We start from the raw sequence: 22,918 nt of genomic DNA on the forward strand, positions 1-22,918 counted from the left end.
TAGGCTCTAAAGAACCTTTCGCGGTCACTCTGTCTAGAAGAGGCTTTAGAGAACCTTTAGCGCTCACTCTATGTCTAGAAGAGGCTCTAGAGAACCTTTCGCACTCACTCTATGTCTAGAATAGGCTCTAGAGAACCTTTCGCGGTCACTCTATGTCTAGAATAGGCTCTAGAGAACCTTTCGCGGTCACTCTATGTCTAGAATAGGCTCTAGAGAACCTTTCGCGGTCACTCTATGTCTAGAATAGGCTCTAGAGAACCTTTCGCGGTCACTCTATGTCTAGAATAGGCTCTAGAGAACCTTTCGCGGTCACTCTATGTCTAGAATAGGCTCTAGAGAACCTTTCGCGGTCACTCTATGTCTAGAATAGGCTCTAGAGAACCTTTCGCGGTCACTCTATGTCTAGAATAGGCTCTAGAGAACCTTTCGCGGTCACTCTATGTCTAGAATAGGCTCTAGAGAACCTTTCGCGGTCACTCTATGTCTAGAATAGGCTCTAGAGAACCTTTCGCGGTCACTCTATGTCTAGAATAGGCTCTAGAGAACCTTTCGCGGTCACTCTATGTCTAGAATAGGCTCTAGAGAACCTTTCGCGGTCACTCTATGTCTAGAATAGGCTCTAGAGAACCTTTCGCGGTCACTCTATGTCTAGAATAGGCTCTAGAGAACCTTTCGCGGTCACTCTATGTCTAGAATAGGCTCTAGAGAACCTTTCGCGGTCACTCTATGTCTAGAATAGGCTCTAGAGAACCTTTCGCGGTCACTCTATGTCTAGAATAGGCTCTAGAGAACCTTTCGCGGTCACTCTATGTCTAGAATAGGCTCTAGAGAACCTTTCGCGGTCACTCTATGTCTAGAATAGGCTCTAGAGAACCTTTCGCGGTCACTCTATGTCTAGAATAGGCTCTAGAGAACCTTTCGCGGTCACTCTATGTCTAGAATAGGCTCTAGAGAACCTTTCGCGGTCACTCTATGTCTAGAATAGGCTCTAGAGAACCTTTCGCGGTCACTCTATGTCTAGAATAGGCTCTAGAGAACCTTTCGCGGTCACTCTATGTCTAGAATAGGCTCTAGAGAACCTTTCGCGGTCACTCTATGTCTAGAATAGGCTCTAGAGAACCTTTCGCGGTCACTCTATGTCTAGAATAGGCTCTAGAGAACCTTTCGCGGTCACTCTATGTCTAGAATAGGCTCTAGAGAACCTTTCGCGGTCACTCTATGTCTAGAATAGGCTCTAGAGAACCTTTCGCGGTCACTCTATGTCTAGAATAGGCTCTAGAGAACCTTTCGCGGTCACTCTATGTCTAGAATAGGCTCTAGAGAACCTTTCGCGGTCACTCTATGTCTAGAATAGGCTCTAGAGAACCTTTCGCGGTCACTCTATGTCTAGAATAGGCTCTAGAGAACCTTTCGCGGTCACTCTATGTCTAGAATAGGCTCTAGAGAACCTTTCGCGGTCACTCTATGTCTAGAATAGGCTCTAGAGAACCTTTCGCGGTCACTCTATGTCTAGAATAGGCTCTAGAGAACCTTTCGCGGTCACTCTATGTCTAGAATAGGCTCTAGAGAACCTTTCGCGGTCACTCTATGTCTAGAATAGGCTCTAGAGAACCTTTCGCGGTCACTCTATGTCTAGAATAGGCTCTAGAGAACCTTTCGCGGTCACTCTATGTCTAGAATAGGCTCTAGAGAACCTTTCGCGGTCACTCTATGTCTAGAATAGGCTCTAGAGAACCTTTCGCGGTCACTCTATGTCTAGAATAGGCTCTAGAGAACCTTTCGCGGTCACTCTATGTCTAGAATAGGCTCTAGAGAACCTTTCGCGGTCACTCTATGTCTAGAATAGGCTCTAGAGAACCTTTCGCGGTCACTCTATGTCTAGAATAGGCTCTAGAGAACCTTTCGCGGTCACTCTATGTCTAGAATAGGCTCTAGAGAACCTTTCGCGGTCACTCTATGTCTAGAATAGGCTCTAGAGAACCTTTCGCGGTCACTCTATGTCTAGAATAGGCTCTAGAGAACCTTTCGCGGTCACTCTATGTCTAGAATAGGCTCTAGAGAACCTTTCGCGGTCACTCTATGTCTAGAATAGGCTCTAGAGAACCTTTCGCGGTCACTCTATGTCTAGAATAGGCTCTAGAGAACCTTTCGCGGTCACTCTATGTCTAGAATAGGCTCTAGAGAACCTTTCGCGGTCACTCTATGTCTAGAATAGGCTCTAGAGAACCTTTCGCGGTCACTCTATGTCTAGAATAGGCTCTAGAGAACCTTTCGCGGTCACTCTATGTCTAGAATAGGCTCTAGAGAACCTTTCGCGGTCACTCTATGTCTAGAATAGGCTCTAGAGAACCTTTCGCGGTCACTCTATGTCTAGAATAGGCTCTAGAGAACCTTTCGCGGTCACTCTATGTCTAGAATAGGCTCTAGAGAACCTTTCGCGGTCACTCTATGTCTAGAATAGGCTCTAGAGAACCTTTCGCGGTCACTCTATGTCTAGAATAGGCTCTAGAGAACCTTTCGCGGTCACTCTATGTCTAGAATAGGCTCTAGAGAACCTTTCGCGGTCACTCTATGTCTAGAATAGGCTCTAGAGAACCTTTCGCGGTCACTCTATGTCTAGAATAGGCTCTAGAGAACCTTTCGCGGTCACTCTATGTCTAGAATAGGCTCTAGAGAACCTTTCGCGGTCACTCTATGTCTAGAATAGGCTCTAGAGAACCTTTCGCGGTCACTCTATGTCTAGAATAGGCTCTAGAGAACCTTTCGCGGTCACTCTATGTCTAGAATAGGCTCTAGAGAACCTTTCGCGGTCACTCTATGTCTAGAATAGGCTCTAGAGAACCTTTCGCGGTCACTCTATGTCTAGAATAGGCTCTAGAGAACCTTTCGCGGTCACTCTATGTCTAGAATAGGCTCTAGAGAACCTTTCGCGGTCACTCTATGTCTAGAATAGGCTCTAGAGAACCTTTCGCGGTCACTCTATGTCTAGAATAGGCTCTAGAGAACCTTTCGCGGTCACTCTATGTCTAGAATAGGCTCTAGAGAACCTTTCGCGGTCACTCTATGTCTAGAATAGGCTCTAGAGAACCTTTCGCGGTCACTCTATGTCTAGAATAGGCTCTAGAGAACCTTTCGCGGTCACTCTATGTCTAGAATAGGCTCTAGAGAACCTTTCGCGGTCACTCTATGTCTAGAATAGGCTCTAGAGAACCTTTCGCGGTCACTCTATGTCTAGAATAGGCTCTAGAGAACCTTTCGCGGTCACTCTATGTCTAGAATAGGCTCTAGAGAACCTTTCGCGGTCACTCTATGTCTAGAATAGGCTCTAGAGAACCTTTCGCGGTCACTCTATGTCTAGAATAGGCTCTAGAGAACCTTTCGCGGTCACTCTATGTCTAGAATAGGCTCTAGAGAACCTTTCGCGGTCACTCTATGTCTAGAATAGGCTCTAGAGAACCTTTCGCGGTCACTCTATGTCTAGAATAGGCTCTAGAGAACCTTTCGCGGTCACTCTATGTCTAGAATAGGCTCTAGAGAACCTTTCGCGGTCACTCTATGTCTAGAATAGGCTCTAGAGAACCTTTCGCGGTCACTCTATGTCTAGAATAGGCTCTAGAGAACCTTTCGCGGTCACTCTATGTCTAGAATAGGCTCTAGAGAACCTTTCGCGGTCACTCTATGTCTAGAATAGGCTCTAGAGAACCTTTCGCGGTCACTCTATGTCTAGAATAGGCTCTAGAGAACCTTTCGCGGTCACTCTATGTCTAGAATAGGCTCTAGAGAACCTTTCGCGGTCACTCTATGTCTAGAATAGGCTCTAGAGAACCTTTCGCGGTCACTCTATGTCTAGAATAGGCTCTAGAGAACCTTTCGCGGTCACTCTATGTCTAGAATAGGCTCTAGAGAACCTTTCGCGGTCACTCTATGTCTAGAATAGGCTCTAGAGAACCTTTCGCGGTCACTCTATGTCTAGAATAGGCTCTAGAGAACCTTTCGCGGTCACTCTATGTCTAGAATAGGCTCTAGAGAACCTTTCGCGGTCACTCTATGTCTAGAATAGGCTCTAGAGAACCTTTCGCGGTCACTCTATGTCTAGAATAGGCTCTAGAGAACCTTTCGCGGTCACTCTATGTCTAGAATAGGCTCTAGAGAACCTTTCGCGGTCACTCTATGTCTAGAATAGGCTCTAGAGAACCTTTCGCGGTCACTCTATGTCTAGAATAGGCTCTAGAGAACCTTTCGCGGTCACTCTATGTCTAGAATAGGCTCTAGAGAACCTTTCGCGGTCACTCTATGTCTAGAATAGGCTCTAGAGAACCTTTCGCGGTCACTCTATGTCTAGAATAGGCTCTAGAGAACCTTTCGCGGTCACTCTATGTCTAGAATAGGCTCTAGAGAACCTTTCGCGGTCACTCTATGTCTAGAATAGGCTCTAGAGAACCTTTCGCGGTCACTCTATGTCTAGAATAGGCTCTAGAGAACCTTTCGCGGTCACTCTATGTCTAGAATAGGCTCTAGAGAACCTTTCGCGGTCACTCTATGTCTAGAATAGGCTCTAGAGAACCTTTCGCGGTCACTCTATGTCTAGAATAGGCTCTAGAGAACCTTTCGCGGTCACTCTATGTCTAGAATAGGCTCTAGAGAACCTTTCGCGGTCACTCTATGTCTAGAATAGGCTCTAGAGAACCTTTCGCGGTCACTCTATGTCTAGAATAGGCTCTAGAGAACCTTTCGCGGTCACTCTATGTCTAGAATAGGCTCTAGAGAACCTTTCGCGGTCACTCTATGTCTAGAATAGGCTCTAGAGAACCTTTCGCGGTCACTCTATGTCTAGAATAGGCTCTAGAGAACCTTTCGCGGTCACTCTATGTCTAGAATAGGCTCTAGAGAACCTTTCGCGGTCACTCTATGTCTAGAATAGGCTCTAGAGAACCTTTCGCGGTCACTCTATGTCTAGAATAGGCTCTAGAGAACCTTTCGCGGTCACTCTATGTCTAGAATAGGCTCTAGAGAACCTTTCGCGGTCACTCTATGTCTAGAATAGGCTCTAGAGAACCTTTCGCGGTCACTCTATGTCTAGAATAGGCTCTAGAGAACCTTTCGCGGTCACTCTATGTCTAGAATAGGCTCTAGAGAACCTTTCGCGGTCACTCTATGTCTAGAATAGGCTCTAGAGAACCTTTCGCGGTCACTCTATGTCTAGAATAGGCTCTAGAGAACCTTTCGCGGTCACTCTATGTCTAGAATAGGCTCTAGAGAACCTTTCGCGGTCACTCTATGTCTAGAATAGGCTCTAGAGAACCTTTCGCGGTCACTCTATGTCTAGAATAGGCTCTAGAGAACCTTTCGCGGTCACTCTATGTCTAGAATAGGCTCTAGAGAACCTTTCGCGGTCACTCTATGTCTAGAATAGGCTCTAGAGAACCTTTCGCGGTCACTCTATGTCTAGAATAGGCTCTAGAGAACCTTTCGCGGTCACTCTATGTCTAGAATAGGCTCTAGAGAACCTTTCGCGGTCACTCTATGTCTAGAATAGGCTCTAGAGAACCTTTCGCGGTCACTCTATGTCTAGAATAGGCTCTAGAGAACCTTTCGCGGTCACTCTATGTCTAGAATAGGCTCTAGAGAACCTTTCGCGGTCACTCTATGTCTAGAATAGGCTCTAGAGAACCTTTCGCGGTCACTCTATGTCTAGAATAGGCTCTAGAGAACCTTTCGCGGTCACTCTATGTCTAGAATAGGCTCTAGAGAACCTTTCGCGGTCACTCTATGTCTAGAATAGGCTCTAGAGAACCTTTCGCGGTCACTCTATGTCTAGAATAGGCTCTAGAGAACCTTTCGCGGTCACTCTATGTCTAGAATAGGCTCTAGAGAACCTTTCGCGGTCACTCTATGTCTAGAATAGGCTCTAGAGAACCTTTCGCGGTCACTCTATGTCTAGAATAGGCTCTAGAGAACCTTTCGCGGTCACTCTATGTCTAGAATAGGCTCTAGAGAACCTTTCGCGGTCACTCTATGTCTAGAATAGGCTCTAGAGAACCTTTCGCGGTCACTCTATGTCTAGAATAGGCTCTAGAGAACCTTTCGCGGTCACTCTATGTCTAGAATAGGCTCTAGAGAACCTTTCGCGGTCACTCTATGTCTAGAATAGGCTCTAGAGAACCTTTCGCGGTCACTCTATGTCTAGAATAGGCTCTAGAGAACCTTTCGCGGTCACTCTATGTCTAGAATAGGCTCTAGAGAACCTTTCGCGGTCACTCTATGTCTAGAATAGGCTCTAGAGAACCTTTCGCGGTCACTCTATGTCTAGAATAGGCTCTAGAGAACCTTTCGCGGTCACTCTATGTCTAGAATAGGCTCTAGAGAACCTTTCGCGGTCACTCTATGTCTAGAATAGGCTCTAGAGAACCTTTCGCGGTCACTCTATGTCTAGAATAGGCTCTAGAGAACCTTTCGCGGTCACTCTATGTCTAGAATAGGCTCTAGAGAACCTTTCGCGGTCACTCTATGTCTAGAATAGGCTCTAGAGAACCTTTCGCGGTCACTCTATGTCTAGAATAGGCTCTAGAGAACCTTTCGCGGTCACTCTATGTCTAGAATAGGCTCTAGAGAACCTTTCGCGGTCACTCTATGTCTAGAATAGGCTCTAGAGAACCTTTCGCGGTCACTCTATGTCTAGAATAGGCTCTAGAGAACCTTTCGCGGTCACTCTATGTCTAGAATAGGCTCTAGAGAACCTTTCGCGGTCACTCTATGTCTAGAATAGGCTCTAGAGAACCTTTCGCGGTCACTCTATGTCTAGAATAGGCTCTAGAGAACCTTTCGCGGTCACTCTATGTCTAGAATAGGCTCTAGAGAACCTTTCGCGGTCACTCTATGTCTAGAATAGGCTCTAGAGAACCTTTCGCGGTCACTCTATGTCTAGAATAGGCTCTAGAGAACCTTTCGCGGTCACTCTATGTCTAGAATAGGCTCTAGAGAACCTTTCGCGGTCACTCTATGTCTAGAATAGGCTCTAGAGAACCTTTCGCGGTCACTCTATGTCTAGAATAGGCTCTAGAGAACCTTTCGCGGTCACTCTATGTCTAGAATAGGCTCTAGAGAACCTTTCGCGGTCACTCTATGTCTAGAATAGGCTCTAGAGAACCTTTCGCGGTCACTCTATGTCTAGAATAGGCTCTAGAGAACCTTTCGCGGTCACTCTATGTCTAGAATAGGCTCTAGAGAACCTTTCGCGGTCACTCTATGTCTAGAATAGGCTCTAGAGAACCTTTCGCGGTCACTCTATGTCTAGAATAGGCTCTAGAGAACCTTTCGCGGTCACTCTATGTCTAGAATAGGCTCTAGAGAACCTTTCGCGGTCACTCTATGTCTAGAATAGGCTCTAGAGAACCTTTCGCGGTCACTCTATGTCTAGAATAGGCTCTAGAGAACCTTTCGCGGTCACTCTATGTCTAGAATAGGCTCTAGAGAACCTTTCGCGGTCACTCTATGTCTAGAATAGGCTCTAGAGAACCTTTCGCGGTCACTCTATGTCTAGAATAGGCTCTAGAGAACCTTTCGCGGTCACTCTATGTCTAGAATAGGCTCTAGAGAACCTTTCGCGGTCACTCTATGTCTAGAATAGGCTCTAGAGAACCTTTCGCGGTCACTCTATGTCTAGAATAGGCTCTAGAGAACCTTTCGCGGTCACTCTATGTCTAGAATAGGCTCTAGAGAACCTTTCGCGGTCACTCTATGTCTAGAATAGGCTCTAGAGAACCTTTCGCGGTCACTCTATGTCTAGAATAGGCTCTAGAGAACCTTTCGCGGTCACTCTATGTCTAGAATAGGCTCTAGAGAACATTTAGCGCTCACTCTATGCCTAGAATAGGCTCTAGAAAACATTTAGCGCTCACTCTATGTCTAGAATAGGCTCTAAAGAAACTTTCGCGGCCACTCTATGTCTAGAATAGGCTCTAGAGAACCTTTAGCGCTCACTGTATGTCTAGAATAGGCTCTAAAGAACCTTTCGCGGTCACTCTGTCTAGAAGAGGCTTTAGAGAACCTTTAGCGCTCACTCTATGTCTAGAAGAGGCTCTAGAGAACCTTCAGCGCTCACTGTATGTCTAGAATAGGCTCTAGAGAACTTTTAGCGCTCACTCTATACGTAGAATAGGCTCTAGAGAACATTTAGTGCTTACTCTATGTCTAGAAGAGGCTCTAGAGACCTTTAGCGCTCACTCTATGTCCAGAATAGGCTCTAGAGAACCTTAGCGCTCACTCTATGTCTAGAAGAGGCTCTAGATAACCTTTAGCGCTCACTCTATGTCTAGAATAGGCTCTAGCAGAGAACCTTTAGCGCTTGCTTTATGCGTAGAGTAAGCGCTAGTACGACGATTACTGCTATTGTAACATTGTTTCTAGGATCTCATACAAAATTTTCAACCATTAATATTGAAAAATAATTAAGTTTACGTACAAAAGAGGGGGCATTTAAAAAATTTGAAGTATATAAAATGCATTTCTGCTTACGACAATAACCTTTTTTTCTCTTAACTTGACGTCCGACATGTCAAAATGTCGATTAGTTTATTCAGAAATGTCTTCCTTTCTGCTTAATTTTTAATAAATAAATCGAAATTTCATAAATTTCTCAACGAATAATTTATCATTTTAATCGTTTTATTTATTATTCTATATAATTTTAAAAAAAAATACTTTTAAATCTTCGAATGTTTTAAGTCACGTAACGTAGAAACTGAGCTTTTTTCTTTTTTAAAAAAATTCGAAATTCTAATTATTAGAGTGGAATTTTTAGGGAAAATTTTAAAATTTTTTACCTGCAAAAATCTATTAGAAATGGAGCCATTTTTAAAGTTCTTTTTTGAGCGTAAAACTTGATAATTTTAACGTGTTTGAATTATAATTTCGTTTCTCAGATTTACAAATTAGAATTGGAAATCTTTTAATGTCATCAAACGTTAATTAAAATAAATATAAAGGGATTAGTTTAAATGATAACTCATTAAATTATCGTACTTTATTGAATGTTTACGTGCAGATTCTATATATTTCACACGTAGGATAAATTGACTCATTCACTTGTTTGATGTAGAGTATATCACTTCATCTGATAAATTACCAATTTCTCTGAAATATTGCTATGTTTACTTGGAATTTGTAGTTTTTGTTTGAAGTTTAGATATATATTTTGACGAGGAAATATTTATTTTGAACAATTTTATATGAATTAAATCGTAATATGCATATACANATTAATTAAAATTAATTAATTTTAATAATATAAAGTTTCTTCATAAATCTAATAATTAGAATGAACTAATTAATTAATTTTTTTAGAAAGGTATATTTTAATTTTAATGTTTGTTTTACCTTTTCTATAGATTAAAGTTTAATTTTTTTAATATAAATTTTTATGCAATTTTTAGAATTTCTTTTAAAAAATGTAATTCTAATTAGGGTACGTCACTTTCTTTCACTGAATAATTGACAGATAGGAAAATGAAGAAGAACGTGCTGCTATAATAATTCTTTAATGCTTCCTGTTACTGTTTATAATAAAGTTTAGTACACTTTCCAACATACTAAACATTTTTTTATACAGCTTTTCATATCTAAAATTAACACTTTTACTTACACTTTATAAGTTTAAGAAGAGTAAAATATGAAATAAACCTTTATAGTTAAGCTATCCACGATGAAGGATGATCTCTAACTCTCTAGGATGAAAATCTCCATTTATCTAACTCTATTCTCGAGATTAACGAAGGACAGACGAACAGACTGACGACTGTGGAAATTTATAGGCCTTGCAATTGGAAAATTGCAGCCCAACAATCCATCCAATTATAATTATTACAGTAACTGTTGGAAATGGTTCTTACATCATCTTGGATGTTAGCACCTCTTGTATATTAGTTTCTGTTTTGTCACAGGAAGCGAGTGGCTTTATTATTTTCTATCCTTCATGATGCTTGTAAATACTAATTAGGATTTGTATTGCCTTTCACTATACTTTCCTATAGTGAAGCTGTTACTTTATGTAATTACAATGTACTTAGTTTTTATACTTTATCATCCCCCTATCTAGAAGGATCTTCTTTCCTCTCATCCTCTTCATCCTCCCACATCTTTTCTTCAGTCTGTACCCCTCTAACACTTGTGAATAATCTCTCAACCGTGTTCGACGTCACCTTACAAAGCACCAATTGGGTGAAGTGTCTGTTAAAGTCATACGTTTTGCTCGGGTCCTACTGTAATAATTTGCATAAATCTACTAAAAAACTATTATTTTTTATGATTGTTGTTAGTATTATTCGTCATTTATTAAGTGAATGATCGATAACGTCCGAAACAGATGTTTGATCGAAACAAAATTTCTATTTTAGAATTATGAAGACGATGATTTAAACCCATTTTCATTGAATTAGAAAATACGCGTGGATAATTTCAGTCGTTCTTCTTCATCATCATCATCATCATCATCTAATTGAATTTTCCCTAAAATTTCCATCTTCTCGCGCTGTTTTCCTCGTCCTTTTCTTTCAATAATCTTAAAATCTATACTGTACATACATATAAAATTGAATTCCCGTCCGTCTTTATGTCTGTCCGTTTGTTCGAGTATCACGTAAGAACGGCTGAACCGATATGTACGAAAATTTGTACATATATTCAGGATAGTCCTGGAAATGATATAAGCTACTTCGAATTCACGTCTGGTTGTCTGTCGGTTCGAGTGTCAAGTAAGAACGTGTGAATCCTCCTCGGGCTGTAGAACGTATTTAGAATAAATTTAGAGGTTAAAATTGTTTCCGGTCGGATTTGATGGATTTTTTAAATAATAAACTTTGTACAAAATTGCATATAATTTTGTAAATATTTTAAAATATTTCCTAAAGTATTTAAGGTTTAGGAAAAATATTTTTATCTGCCTTAAAAAAATTATTTTTGGGAGGATCGGCTTAATCTGCTCGCTACTTTGCAGGTAATAATTCTAGTTTCTGTTCGAAAACGATAAGAAATTCTACTTTAAAAAAAATTATATTTTTAAATATTAGAAATGGAATTTTTCCATAAAATTCAATTTTTCATTAAGTGAAAATTATGTTATTTTCTCATAGAATTGTACGTAAAAAAATTAATACGTACAATAAAACCTGTGTAAACTGGAATGGTCCAGTACCGAACATTTTTTTTTCCGTTTTGGCAGGTTTTTCGTTTGCTCAGGTTTCGTTTTGGACAGCTTTTATTATAGTAGTGTACAGTCGACCTCCTATAACACTGTTGATTATTCCGTTTTATATGAATTCCGTGTTGTACGAGTCATTTAGATTTTACAAATACGTGAGCCGTTCACAGCTCGGAACACGTATTTGTAAAATCTAAGTGACTCGTACAACATGGAATTCATATAAAACGGAATAATCAACAGTGTTATAAGGGGGTCGACTGTATATTATTTTTTATGTAAATACATGTTCAAAGCGGAAACCCTCCAAATATATCGGGTGCCGTGCGATTCCGGTTTAAAAAGGTTTAACTGTATAATATATAAATTATATAACATAGTATTTACATTGTCTTACGCTAATTTCTGTGTTCCTCCTATTAAGTGGTGCACTAAATAAAGCTTTTTTTTTTTTCTTATATAATATACATATACAGTGAAACCTGTGTAAACCGGAATCGCAGATTACCGAATAATGTTTTTGGCTTGGCAGGTTTCCATTTTAAAAGGGTTTTTAACATGGAAAATCTCTGCGTTTCGAAGAGTTTTTCCGTTTAGGTAAGTGTCCGTTTTATCCAGGTTCCGTTTTAGACAGGTTTAACTGTATATATGTATATAATTACATTAAAATTATCTTTAATAATAACTTTCATTATTTATTCAATTTTTTTTTTTACTTTAATTTAGAAAAAATTTCAAAAATGTTCGCTTGGTAAGAATTAACTGATNAAAAGGGCAGTCTCTACTCTATAAAGTGCAGTTTCCATCTCTAAAAGGGCAGTCTCTACTCTATAAAGTGCAGTTTCCATCTCTAAAAGGGCAGTCTCTACTCTATAAAGTGCAGTTTCCATCTCTAAAAGGGCAGTCTCTACTCTATAAAGTGCAGTTTCCATCTCTAAAAGGGCAGTCTCTACTCTATAAAGTGCAGTTTCCATCTCTAAAAGGGCAGTCTCTACTCTATAAAGTGCAGTTTCCATCTCTAAAAGGGCAGTCTCTACTCTATAAAGTGCAGTTTCCATCTCTAAAAGGGCAGTCTCTACTCTATAAAGTGCAGTTTCCATCTCTAAAAGGGCAGTCTCTACTCTATAAAGTGCAGTTTCCATCTCTAAAAGGGCAGTCTCTACTCTATAAAGTGCAGTTTCCATCTCTAAAAGGGCAGTCTCTACTCTATAAAGTGCAGTTTCCATCTCTAAAAGGGCAGTCTCTACTCTATAAAGTGCAGTTTCCATCTCTAAAAGGGCAGTCTCTACTCTATAAAGTGCAGTTTCCATCTCTAAAAGGGCAGTCTCTACTCTATAAAGTGCAGTTTCCATCTCTAAAAGGGCAGTCTCTACTCTATAAAGTGCAGTTTCCATCTCTAAAAGGGCAGTCTCTACTCTATAAAGTGCAGTTTCCATCTCTAAAAGGGCAGTCTCTACTCTATAAAGTGCAGTTTCCATCTCTAAAAGGGCAGTCTCTACTCTATAAAGTGCAGTTTCCATCTCTAAAAGGGCAGTCTCTACTCTATAAAGTGCAGTTTCCATCTCTAAAAGGGCAGTCTCTACTCTATAAAGTGCAGTTTCCATCTCTAAAAGGGCAGTCTCTACTCTATAAAGTGCAGTTTCCATCTCTAAAAGGGCAGTCTCTACTCTATAAAGTGCAGTTTCCATCTCTAAAAGGGCAGTCTCTACTCTATAAAGTGCAGTTTCCATCTCTAAAAGGGCAGTCTCTACTCTATAAAGTGCAGTTTCCATCTCTAAAAGGGCAGTCTCTACTCTATAAAGTGCAGTTTCCATCTCTAAAAGGGCAGTCTCTACTCTATAAAGTGCAGTTTCCATCTCTAAAAGGGCAGTCTCTACTCTATAAAGTGCAGTTTCCATCTCTAAAAGGGCAGTCTCTACTCTATAAAGTGCAGTTTCCATCTCTAAAAGGGCAGTCTCTACTCTATAAAGTGCAGTTTCCATCTCTAAAAGGGCAGTCTCTACTCTATAAAGTGCAGTTTCCATCTCTAAAAGGGCAGTCTCTACTCTATAAAGTGCAGTTTCCATCTCTAAAAGGGCAGTCTCTACTCTATAAAGTGCAGTTTCCATCTCTAAAAGGGCAGTCTCTACTCTATAAAGTGCAGTTTCCATCTCTAAAAGGGCAGTCTCTACTCTATAAAGTGCAGTTTCCATCTCTAAAAGGGCAGTCTCTACTCTATAAAGTGCAGTTTCCATCTCTAAAAGGGCAGTCTCTACTCTATAAAGTGCAGTTTCCATCTCTAAAAGGGCAGTCTCTACTCTATAAAGTGCAGTTTCCATCTCTAAAAGGGCAGTCTCTACTCTATAAAGTGCAGTTTCCATCTCTAAAAGGGCAGTCTCTACTCTATAAAGTGCAGTTTCCATCTCTAAAAGGGCAGTCTCTACTCTATAAAGTGCAGTTTCCATCTCTAAAAGGGCAGTCTCTACTCTATAAAGTGCAGTTTCCATCTCTAAAAGGGCAGTCTCTACTCTATAAAGTGCAGTTTCCATCTCTAAAAGGGCAGTCTCTACTCTATAAAGTGCAGTTTCCATCTCTAAAAGGGCAGTCTCTACTCTATAAAGTGCAGTTTCCATCTCTAAAAGGGCAGTCTCTACTCTATAAAGTGCAGTTTCCATCTCTAAAAGGGCAGTCTCTACTCTATAAAGTGCAGTTTCCATCTCTAAAAGGGCAGTCTCTACTCTATAAAGTGCAGTTTCCATCTCTAAAAGGGCAGTCTCTACTCTATAAAGTGCAGTTTCCATCTCTAAAAGGGCAGTCTCTACTCTATAAAGTGCAGTTTCCATCTCTAAAAGGGCAGTCTCTACTCTATAAAGTGCAGTTTCCATCTCTAAAAGGGCAGTCTCTACTCTATAAAGTGCAGTTTCCATCTCTAAAAGGGCAGTCTCTACTCTATAAAGTGCAGTTTCCATCTCTAAAAGGGCAGTCTCTACTCTATAAAGTGCAGTTTCCATCTCTAAAAGGGCAGTCTCTACTCTATAAAGTGCAGTTTCCATCTCTAAAAGGGCAGTCTCTACTCTATAAAGTGCAGTTTCCATCTCTAAAAGGGCAGTCTCTACTCTATAAAGTGCAGTTTCCATCTCTAAAAGGGCAGTCTCTACTCTATAAAGTGCAGTTTCCATCTCTAAAAGGGCAGTCTCTACTCTATAAAGTGCAGTTTCCATCTCTAAAAGGGCAGTCTCTACTCTATAAAGTGCAGTTTCCATCTCTAAAAGGGCAGTCTCTACTCTATAAAGTGCAGTTTCCATCTCTAAAAGGGCAGTCTCTACTCTATAAAGTGCAGTTTCCATCTCTAAAAGGGCAGTCTCTACTCTATAAAGTGCAGTTTCCATCTCTAAAAGGGCAGTCTCTACTCTATAAAGTGCAGTTTCCATCTCTAAAAGGGCAGTCTCTACTCTATAAAGTGCAGTTTCCATCTCTAAAAGGGCAGTCTCTACTCTATAAAGTGCAGTTTCCATCTCTAAAAGGGCAGTCTCTACTCTATAAAGTGCAGTTTCCATCTCTAAAAGGGCAGTCTCTACTCTATAAAGTGCAGTTTCCATCTCTAAAAGGGCAGTCTCTACTCTATAAAGTGCAGTTTCCATCTCTAAAAGGGCAGTCTCTACTCTATAAAGTGCAGTTTCCATCTCTAAAAGGGCAGTCTCTACTCTATAAAGTGCAGTTTCCATCTCTAAAAGGGCAGTCTCTACTCTATAAAGTGCAGTTTCCATCTCTAAAAGGGCAGTCTCTACTCTATAAAGTGCAGTTTCCATCTCTAAAAGGGCAGTCTCTACTCTATAAAGTGCAGTTTCCATCTCTAAAAGGGCAGTCTCTACTCTATAAAGTGCAGTTTCCATCTCTAAAAGGGCAGTCTCTACTCTATAAAGTGCAGTTTCCATCTCTAAAAGGGCAGTCTCTACTCTATAAAGTGCAGTTTCCATCTCTAAAAGGGCAGTCTCTACTCTATAAAGTGCAGTTTCCATCTCTAAAAGGGCAGTCTCTACTCTATAAAGTGCAGTTTCCATCTCTAAAAGGGCAGTCTCTACTCTATAAAGTGCAGTTTCCATCTCTAAAAGGGCAGTCTCTACTCTATAAAGTGCAGTTTCCATCTCTAAAAGGGCAGTCTCTACTCTATAAAGTGCAGTTTCCATCTCTAAAAGGGCAGTCTCTACTCTATAAAGTGCAGTTTCCATCTCTAAAAGGGCAGTCTCTACTCTATAAAGTGCAGTTTCCATCTCTAAAAGGGCAGTCTCTACTCTATAAAGTGCAGTTTCCATCTCTAAAAGGGCAGTCTCTACTCTATAAAGTGCAGTTTCCATCTCTAAAAGGGCAGTCTCTACTCTATAAAGTGCAGTTTCCATCTCTAAAAGGGCAGTCTCTACTCTATAAAGTGCAGTTTCCATCTCTAAAAGGGCAGTCTCTACTCTATAAAGTGCAGTTTCCATCTCTAAAAGGGCAGTCTCTACTCTATAAAGTGCAGTTTCCATCTCTAAAAGGGCAGTCTCTACTCTATAAAGTGCAGTTTCCATCTCTAAAAGGGCAGTCTCTACTCTATAAAGTGCAGTTTCCATCTCTAAAAGGGCAGTCTCTACTCTATAAAGTGCAGTTTCCATCTCTAAAAGGGCAGTCTCTACTCTATAAAGTGCAGTTTCCATCTCTAAAAGGGCAGTCTCTACTCTATAAAGTGCAGTTTCCATCTCTAAAAGGGCAGTCTCTACTCTATAAAGTGCAGTTTCCATCTCTAAAAGGGCAGTCTCTACTCAATAAAGTGCAGTTTCCATCTCTAAAAGGGCAGTCTCTACTCTATAAAGTGCAGTTTCCATCTCTAAAAGGGCAGTCTCTAATCTATAAACGCAGATTCTACTCTTTGAAAGTGCAATTTTTATTTCTAAAAGTGTATTTTATATTGCCTAAATATTCAGTTTTTATTCTTTAAAAGTGCAACTTAGGAACTGCACTATTGAATTTCTCCTGAACTATTTGCACTATTGAAAGTGCACAATTTATTTAAAATAAATATATTTAACATTAAAAAATTTCGTATAAATCTTAATATACTTCTACACCTGTTTAAAAAAATCGTATAAAAATTCAAAATATAATTAATAATCAGCTAAAAAATTGTATCAAGAAGTTTTTATATTATTTATAAGTGGACCATTAATATAGCGAACAATTTTGTTGGCTCTTGCTATTTTTAATGCATATAGTGAATGAACCCTTAATATATCGAATGAACCCTTAATATATGGAATAAACCTCTAATATAACGAATGAATCCTTAATATAGCGAATGATATAGCTCAATAATTCGATATAACGAACAATTTTGTTGGCTCTTGCTATTCTTAATGCGTATAGTGAACCTCTAATATAGCGAATGATTCAGCTTAATAACTGTAAGATTTCATTATATCGAGGTTATCTTTATTTCAAAATCACATTGAATAAATATTATGCATAAAAACATAATTTTCATTCATATAATACGAATTAATTTCTCTACATTTTTGTACTAAATGAAGGTAGAATATATAATTATTTGCAAATAGAAATAATAAAAATCAAACTTTCGTATACACACAAGCACGCGCGCAGATACATACACGAAATACAAGTAACGATGGAAATTTATTTCAATTTAAATTTATTTATAGAAACAGTGTTGGCAAAATCGTTGTAGGTGACAACAGAGGCAGTAACCATGGTAACCGAAGTCTGAAGATCTTTTCCATCTCTCAGGTATTCGCAATTATTTTAATAATGATGAAAAATCTTCAATTATGTAGAAATCCAAGTTGAATTTTTGATAATTTTTAAACCTTTAAATTGTTGTCATTATTCAGAATTCTTTTGTTTAGTTGCATCTTTTGTGGAATTCTTTTTTTCCTTTTTGCATATTCTGAATATATTTTTTTTTAATCTGTAAATTTAAGCTTTAATAATTAATAATTTTATTATTATTATTTTTTTTGTTTATTTATTTAGTTTTTTTTTTAAACTTCCATTTTCTAACATTAATTGTCTTCAATACAATTCCCTTCCGTTTGTCATTATTCTCTATTGATGTGTATCTGTGGATATTCTCTTTCTTTGTTTGTCTGTATCAAACTGATCTCGTGTTTTCTTTAAATGCCTACCCCATTATGTCGTCATTATTTTCTGGAAAAATTCCCTCATACGTAATTCGTTTATTTATTAATCTTTGTAGATTGAAAGAAACGTTATCGTACGTCTCATCTGATGCGGGATGCTCTATTTGTAATTCTGTTATTGTTCCTGAACTTACCCCTTCCTTCTATTTTATACTATTCTATTACTTTATTACGTTATTTCTCTTATTTCTTTTACTCTATGAATACTAGAAAACTACCTTCTCCTGCTCCTCTTTCTCCTTCTATATCCTGTCTGAGTTTACCTTTGGCACTTCAATCTTTCTTCATTTAGTCTCATACGTCTGGAATACCCACCTTACATTAATAATGAATTCTCTTCACACTTCTTCTTGCAACTGTTTTTTTAAACTTTACCATTAAAATATGTATATTCAACAGAGAAATTTAAAAGAAAAGGATAATTAAATATGTATCTAACATCCAACTGTAAATGTTTAAACAGTTCAATTATAATTAAGAAATTCATTAGGAAACTAATAAGGGCAATTAAGAAGTTGCTGGATAGAAAGATAAGGGGGATACGAGTGAAGTAACTAATACTTAAGTAAACAGATTATCTACGTCATATTTATCTGTCATAGCTTGCACATTTCTCCATTAATGACTGCGACATAATCCTCGTGGTGTAAGCCGATCTGCAAAGGCCCACCATCCACGAGGTGTGACGATTAAGCCGTTTATTTTGGCTTAGTTGCATTATATACACGGAGTGAGCACCGGATGACGTTGAACCTTTGCTGTAAGCGCTTACAGGTGTCAAAGGCAGTCGTGTTGACTCGCCTGTTACGTCACAGGCACCAGACAAACCACGGTTGTAAAAAATATGTGTAATTTTTGAATATGCCAATCTTCTTTATAGATTACTTACGTATTAATCTTTCGAAAATTTAATGCACTTCTTTTACTCTTGTGTAATGGCGAATGCTCTTGTTGATGAGCCATTTTTTAAAAATTGATATTAAAATTTTATTTTTAGAATGTGTAATCGTGTTTTAATAATTTCTGTTTATACAAAATTAACATTTTATGTATTATATTCGTGCGTTTTCTTATATTAAGGCTAATGCTTTAAAAATTAATTTTTGAACGTTTATACTTGGTGATGTTCGATTTTAAATATACTATACTGTACAAACGATTTAATCCCAAGATGAATCTATGTATCTATGATCATTTGTCTATGTAAAATAAATATTCGTTGTATTATATTTATATGTTACTACTTCCTTTATGTGTTCTTATACTTCCTGTGTCTGTTCTGTACTTATTTCCTGTGCTTCCTGTATGTAATTACTTACTGTATGTGTTTCTGTTCCTGTACTTATTTCCTGTATGTATTTTTTATTTCTGTGCTTCCTGTGCTTCTTGTATTTGAATGTAAGAAGCGAACTTATTATATACATGCAAATACGTATTTAGCTGTATAAAAACTATGAGGAGATCTATGAAAATATCTCATAAACTTTACATCCACTCGTGTGTATAGACTGTACAGTAATGTACATCAGTACAGAACGAGTGCAGATTACGATAGACTCTCGCTTTTATGAGTTAATTGGTTTTTGGAAAATGTCGTTAAGCAAGTAGGTCATAAATCAAAACCTAATTTCCCATAGGCTCTGACATAAATTGGGAATTTATTCTCGGTTCTATGAGAATCTAAAACTTTGAATTACATAATACTATACCGAAATGATCAAGAAAAGCGTATGGTATTTAAATATGCCATTTCATATATTTACGGAAGGAAATTTACACTTATTGTAAAGCCGTAATTGAAAATCGAGTAATAGTAAGCTGCTTTATTTATATAGTCGTATACAATACATATACACAAGCAGATACGTGGGAAAATATAAATATATATGTCCTGTTTGTGCATATTTGTACACCTTTATTTAACGTGTGTTTTTTCTCCGTGTTGAATGCCTGTATGTTTTGTAGTATTATATTGTATTTGTATGTTCCTATATAATTCTCTTCATTTTGTGTAGCGCTTGTATGTCTGTTCGTGTGTAGGCTACATACAAGCCCCATACACACAGAAAAGAAAAAAATTATATAAATGCCCTCTTATAGTAGGCTATATATTGTATGGCGCTTGTATGTAAGCTATTTTTATTTGTACTGTACATAGACACGTATAGGAACATACAAATACAATACAATACTATAATACATACAGATAAAGACACAGCGTTAAATAAACGCTTACAAACACGTACAAACGTACTTTAAACGTTAATAAAAAAAAAAGAAAACGTGTACTCGCTCACGTTCTAAAACGCCAATCTGCAAGATTAACGTTTAAAACATGAATAAAGCCGCTTGAAAAATACATAAAAGTCAAATTGAACAAAAGTAGAAAATACAAGAAAGACTCCAATCAAATTTTTAACGAAGATCAATAATTTCAAGAAAGAAAAAATAATAAAAAACTTTTCGAATCGCCATTTAATCAGAAAATTGATTCAATTCATAAATGATTACGTTTACAATGTAAAATAATTATAAATTTATCTGTGACGTCGATTAAAGTTTCTCTCTTATTATACCTCCGGGTCGTTAATGCGACGTTTATCATGCATTTTAAATTAGATCATACAGAATTTTAAACATTTTATCGATCCTTCTCCCCTTATGAGCCTTCAATTGTTGAAGATATAAGACAAATAACAGAACACGAAATTATTATTGAATTTATACATATTTAATACAAGAAACTGCTCCTTGTATCATAATTATTGATGATGCTGAAGATGTAGAAACAAGTTTTAAATTTGCTTTAAAATGGGGGTGGACCAAAAGTCAGTTAACCGCTGTTAAAGAGTTTAAAAAAAAGAAAAATAATTACTCTTACTCATATCAGTTTTTAATTAAACAATGTGAGCTTTTTTTTTCTGTTGTAATGAATAGTATATTATAGGGTGGCCTAAAAGTCGGTTAACCACTGTGAAGATTCGATTGTTTTCCTGTTCAAACGCTTTATTATTATTTGAAATGATTAGAAGAAATCTTCAGATTCTTAGATTAAAAGGAACTAATTCTAAATTGAAAAAAAAATAACTGTAAAACGAGAAATATTGGCTAAAATCATAAGAAAATGAGCACTTTTATCAGCTTTAATTGCCGAAAATTAAGAGAGTTTTTAATGGAATAAAACAATAAAACAAATCTACGCATTTTAAAAGAAATATGAATATTCATTTTATCCTATAAAAAAAATACATTCTATATATTACTTTTCATACAGCAAAGTATTTTTTATATGAATATATTTCCTTACATTTGCGCCGATACTGCAGCAAAGTTCTGTTGCATTTTATAAAGTAGAAAATGGCAAAAGTACCTGATGGAATTCGATGAAAATTTTGTTGCCAAGTCACTTAAATTTTACTCGTTTATCAAGTTAAAAAAAAAGACGAAAAAAAAGAAAAGAAAATGCAGCTTTATGTCATCAGAAACTCTCTTCGGAATTTTAAATTTCATAAATCAAAAATATAAGGAAGAAAAAAGAAAAAACAAGACACAAATTCTTTCTTGTTTGAAGCTCTTTAAAGTTGCAATTTATCCAAAGTTTTTTATTTTTTTTTCTTATTTTTGCAACGAGATTTCATTCAAAATATCTCCTTTCAAATATTTTAAGCTTCCTAAAAGAGTACTTTATATATGTTATATAAAGTACATTTCCTTTCTTCTCTCGATATATATTGTATCAGTGGAAACAAAAGTATCGTTTTTCTTTTAGAAAAATAAGTATATAAACTTTAGTTTTTCTAACTTAAAATAATAGAAAATAACTAATTTTTTTATTATTATACCTATATCTTTCGATCCTGCAAGGATATTCGTGGGATAAAGTTACTTACCTGATGATTATTGATATGATAGATAGGTAATTACATTGGCAGTTTTGATGAAATATTTCGTGTTTAGATGAAATTGGACATGCAATTTTGTAATTAGGAATTATAATTTAAAGTAGAATGTAATATTAAAGACTATAATATACGAGAAAATTTCAAAAACTCGAAGATAAAAGACCAATTTTTTGAATTTTCCACTTAAAATTTCATCTTCTCATGAATTTTTTTCTCAGAATTCATCGGTATATTCGTACTTTCACTGATTTTTATTAGTGAAAATACGAATATTCTGATGAATTTTTTAAATTTAAACGTGTTTTATTTGTCTAATTTTCTTATTTTATTCATTTTAATCCACGTAGTGAAAGCATTCTTCGATTTAAAATGCATTTTCTATGGTGGGTTGCAATTCGTGTAAATTCATTTTCTGTGGTTGGGATGGAAGTTCTTGTATAGTTAATTGGGGTAGGTCCCGATTAACTATATAAGAACTTCCTGTCTAGACCGGAAGACACGTGATATCAATTCAAAACATTTTTCCCAGAAAGGAGTTACATAGATGACCGGCATGACTCTGTTGTTATCAGGAAAAGTATGATTTACAGGGGCAAGACACTACAGTACTAATTTGAGATCGAGAGCATATATTTTAAATGAAATAAATTTAAAAATACGATTAAAAAATTGTAGCTACAATAATTCTTGCTGTTTAAGAATCATTTTCTTGACTGTAAGGCTGGGAAAGGATGGTTTAAAAACACACTTTCTCGATTCTAAATGTGTAAAGAATTCGTTATTTCTTGGTTTTAAGTCACGAGAAAGGTTGATAATTTAATTATCATGATTTATATTGAGTAAATCTTTTTCTCATTTTACGTAGAAAGTGATAAAAGCTCTGAAAACAAGACGTGTATTACTTATTGTAAAAGATTCCGTCAACAAAAACTGATTTTTACGTCAGAATAGATTTTGATGAAATATCATTTCCTATTGGATCTGTTCTCTGTAAACAGGTTTGTAAATAGGGGATACAATCCCGTTCTTTATAAACAGGTTTCTAAACGAGAATAGGATTCTGTTTCCTGTTTTATAGGGACAATAATCGCATCCTTATTAAAGAGGACAGAGTTATTGTCTTGTTTTATAATTAAATTCCTGTTTCCTCATTGAATATATGAGTTTAAATTTGATACAAAGATTTATTTTCTAGTTAAGCTTACAAAGAAATAAATTTCTGTCGAAAATAAAATAATTTATTTATTAAAAAAAATCCGTAATTTTGAGCAAATAAAATTGCTTTTCCTTGAATTTCTACAAAAAATAAAATTAAAACTAATTAATTAAACTGAAAAAAACATAAGAAAATTTTCCACTTTCGAAGACAAAAATCGAAATTTTCTAAGCATCAATTACTTGTTAATAAGGAAATTTTAATATATTTGATTTTTAATATATTAAAATTAATGCGAATAATTTATTAAAAAATTCAATTTTAAAATATATTTCGAAAAAAATAATTCAAAACAAGCGAATAAATTATTAAAATATCGAGAAATTATTAAATTAGAAACGAAATATTTACGACTGGTCCTAAAAGTAAAGAGTTAAAACATCTGCTGCGCCTCTCCAAGCAAGAATTTAAAAAAATAAAAAAGTGAAACATAAAT

The 22,918-nt window shown here is 36.9% G+C and overlaps 2 protein-coding genes across 4 annotated transcripts in view; one reads left to right on the top strand and one right to left on the bottom strand.

Annotated features, from left to right (window-relative positions):
• LOC111622875 (complexin-like) overlaps positions 1 to 22,918 on the top strand; it is a 244,259-nt gene that overhangs the window by 40,448 nt on the left and 180,893 nt on the right. For 2 of the 3 annotated variants that reach the window (XM_023365322.1, XM_023365316.1), the window contains exon 2: positions 16,867 to 16,951. The exons of the other annotated variant lie outside the window; for it this stretch is intronic. The gene's annotated coding sequence lies outside the window, so the exon portion shown is untranslated. The remainder of the gene's footprint in view (positions 1 to 16,866; positions 16,952 to 22,918) is intronic. 3 annotated transcript variants of the gene reach the window in all.
• LOC111622868 lies at positions 11,953 to 15,948 on the bottom strand. Its single transcript, XM_023365302.1, has one exon. The coding sequence runs from the start codon at positions 15,946 to 15,948 to the stop codon at positions 11,953 to 11,955; it is 3,996 nt and encodes a 1,331-aa protein (XP_023221070.1).

Source organism: Centruroides sculpturatus, unplaced genomic scaffold (genome assembly GCF_000671375.1).
Source record: "Centruroides sculpturatus isolate CEXI.00-Female unplaced genomic scaffold, Cexi_2.0 scaffold290, whole genome shotgun sequence".
NCBI classification, from domain to species: domain Eukaryota; kingdom Metazoa; phylum Arthropoda; class Arachnida; order Scorpiones; family Buthidae; genus Centruroides; species Centruroides sculpturatus.